Below are 1,466 nucleotides of genomic sequence, written 5' to 3'. Positions count from 1 at the left end.
ACTCCTGGGGGAGCACACATGAGGAGGCAGGGATTGAACCCAGCTGTAGCAAACTACCCCTGTTTGTTCTCTTTGGCCAATATAATCTTCTGATTTGACAAGATCATTATAATCCAAAGAGCAGCAGGACCCCCTGAGAGAACCACCAGCCCCCAGAACACACATCCACGGGCAGCGCCCCTCCTCCTGATCTTCACCCCCCACCCTGTTTGCAGGCTAGAAATTTCTGGACAGCTCATCACACAAAAGGACACGCTCTAGAGAGTTCCCAATCATTGAGCCCAAAAGCTCAAGGGTTTTATTGTAAAGTTCGGGTTCTGGGTTCACCGGGCAACAATTTTCATGACTAAGGGAAAAATAAGAAACCATGATAAGCAAAATACATAAACGAAAGCGTAAGCTCAAGGAGCCAGGGATGGAGTCCGGGCATTAGACAAGACACAGAACAAGGACCATAAACCAGGAGTTTGTGGTGGTCCAAGGGCTTCATCTCCAGTGAGTGTTTCTGTCCAGCAGGAAACAGTGTCCAGGAGCACTGGCCTCCTGAGTGCAGGGGCAGTGAAACTCAGCAGAAGGCGGCCACCCGGAGGCCTCAGGAGGGAGGAGGGAGAACAGGAGGGCTCATCCCTGCAGGCTGGGAGTTTCCGCTGCCAATCTCATGGAACTCGACCTTGTTCACGTCATGGTTCCGGGACTCCACGTCCTCCGCCTTCTTCCCGCCTAAGAACAAGTAGCCGGCGCCGCCACCCGCCAGCAAGGCCAGGCCGAGGTAGGCGTTGTAGGTCATGGCGGTCAGCATCAGCAGGTAGCTCAGGGCCAGCTGGAGCACGTGCAGGGCTGTCTGCAGGAGGTGAGCGGCGCTCAGCAGCTGCTGCCGGGGCGTCTCCTCGGGGCAGGTTCTGTCTGGTCTGGGGAAAGCCGAGCACCGGGCGCAGAGCCTCTTCTGGGCCTTGTGCAGAAGCCCCACTCGAGCTCTCTTGAGACCCTCGTAGCCCAGAGCCAGCAGAAACACAGCCACGAAAGCCACGTCCATGGCCTCAGCCGAGTCGATCAGCAGCCCCGCAAACAGCAGCTCCACGTTCTTGTAGCCGAAGTGGAAGGTCATGGGCATCGAGTGTGCGCCGCCGCCGTGGGAGTGGGGCCCCGAGGTGGCCGGGGGCTGCTGAGGAGGGGCCGGGGTGCTGGAGTGGCCCATGGTGCTCATCCCGGAGTGATGGTGCGAGTGGTCCATGGTCCCAGGAAAAGCTGTGTCCTAGAAGATTCTGGAAGGATGCTGGATTCCTGCACTGCAGCCTCTTCTCAGAGTCTCTGGCAGCACCAAGTAAGGCTCCTTGGAGCCCTGCTTCTTATGGACACTGGGAGGAGACCCTCTCTAACCCTCCCTAGAGACCCACCCTAGAGACCCTCCCCAGTGACCCTGACTGAGAGATCGACTCTTCAGACCAGCCTTGCTGGTCACAATGGCT

At 57.8% G+C, this 1,466-nt stretch overlaps 1 protein-coding gene across 1 annotated transcript; it reads right to left on the bottom strand.

Moving 5' to 3' along the window:
• Positions 1–592: 592 nt before the first annotated feature.
• Positions 593–1,231, bottom strand: LOC129403354 (high affinity copper uptake protein 1-like). Its single transcript, XM_055130303.1, has one exon. It carries the CDS (start codon positions 1,229–1,231, stop codon positions 593–595), a length of 639 nt encoding a protein of 212 aa, XP_054986278.1.
• Between the last annotated feature and the right edge of the window lie 235 nt (positions 1,232–1,466).

Source organism: Sorex araneus, chromosome 3 (genome assembly GCF_027595985.1).
Source record: "Sorex araneus isolate mSorAra2 chromosome 3, mSorAra2.pri, whole genome shotgun sequence".
NCBI lineage: Eukaryota > Metazoa > Chordata > Mammalia > Eulipotyphla > Soricidae > Sorex > Sorex araneus.
This window is presented reverse-complemented; position numbering and strand designations above follow the sequence as displayed.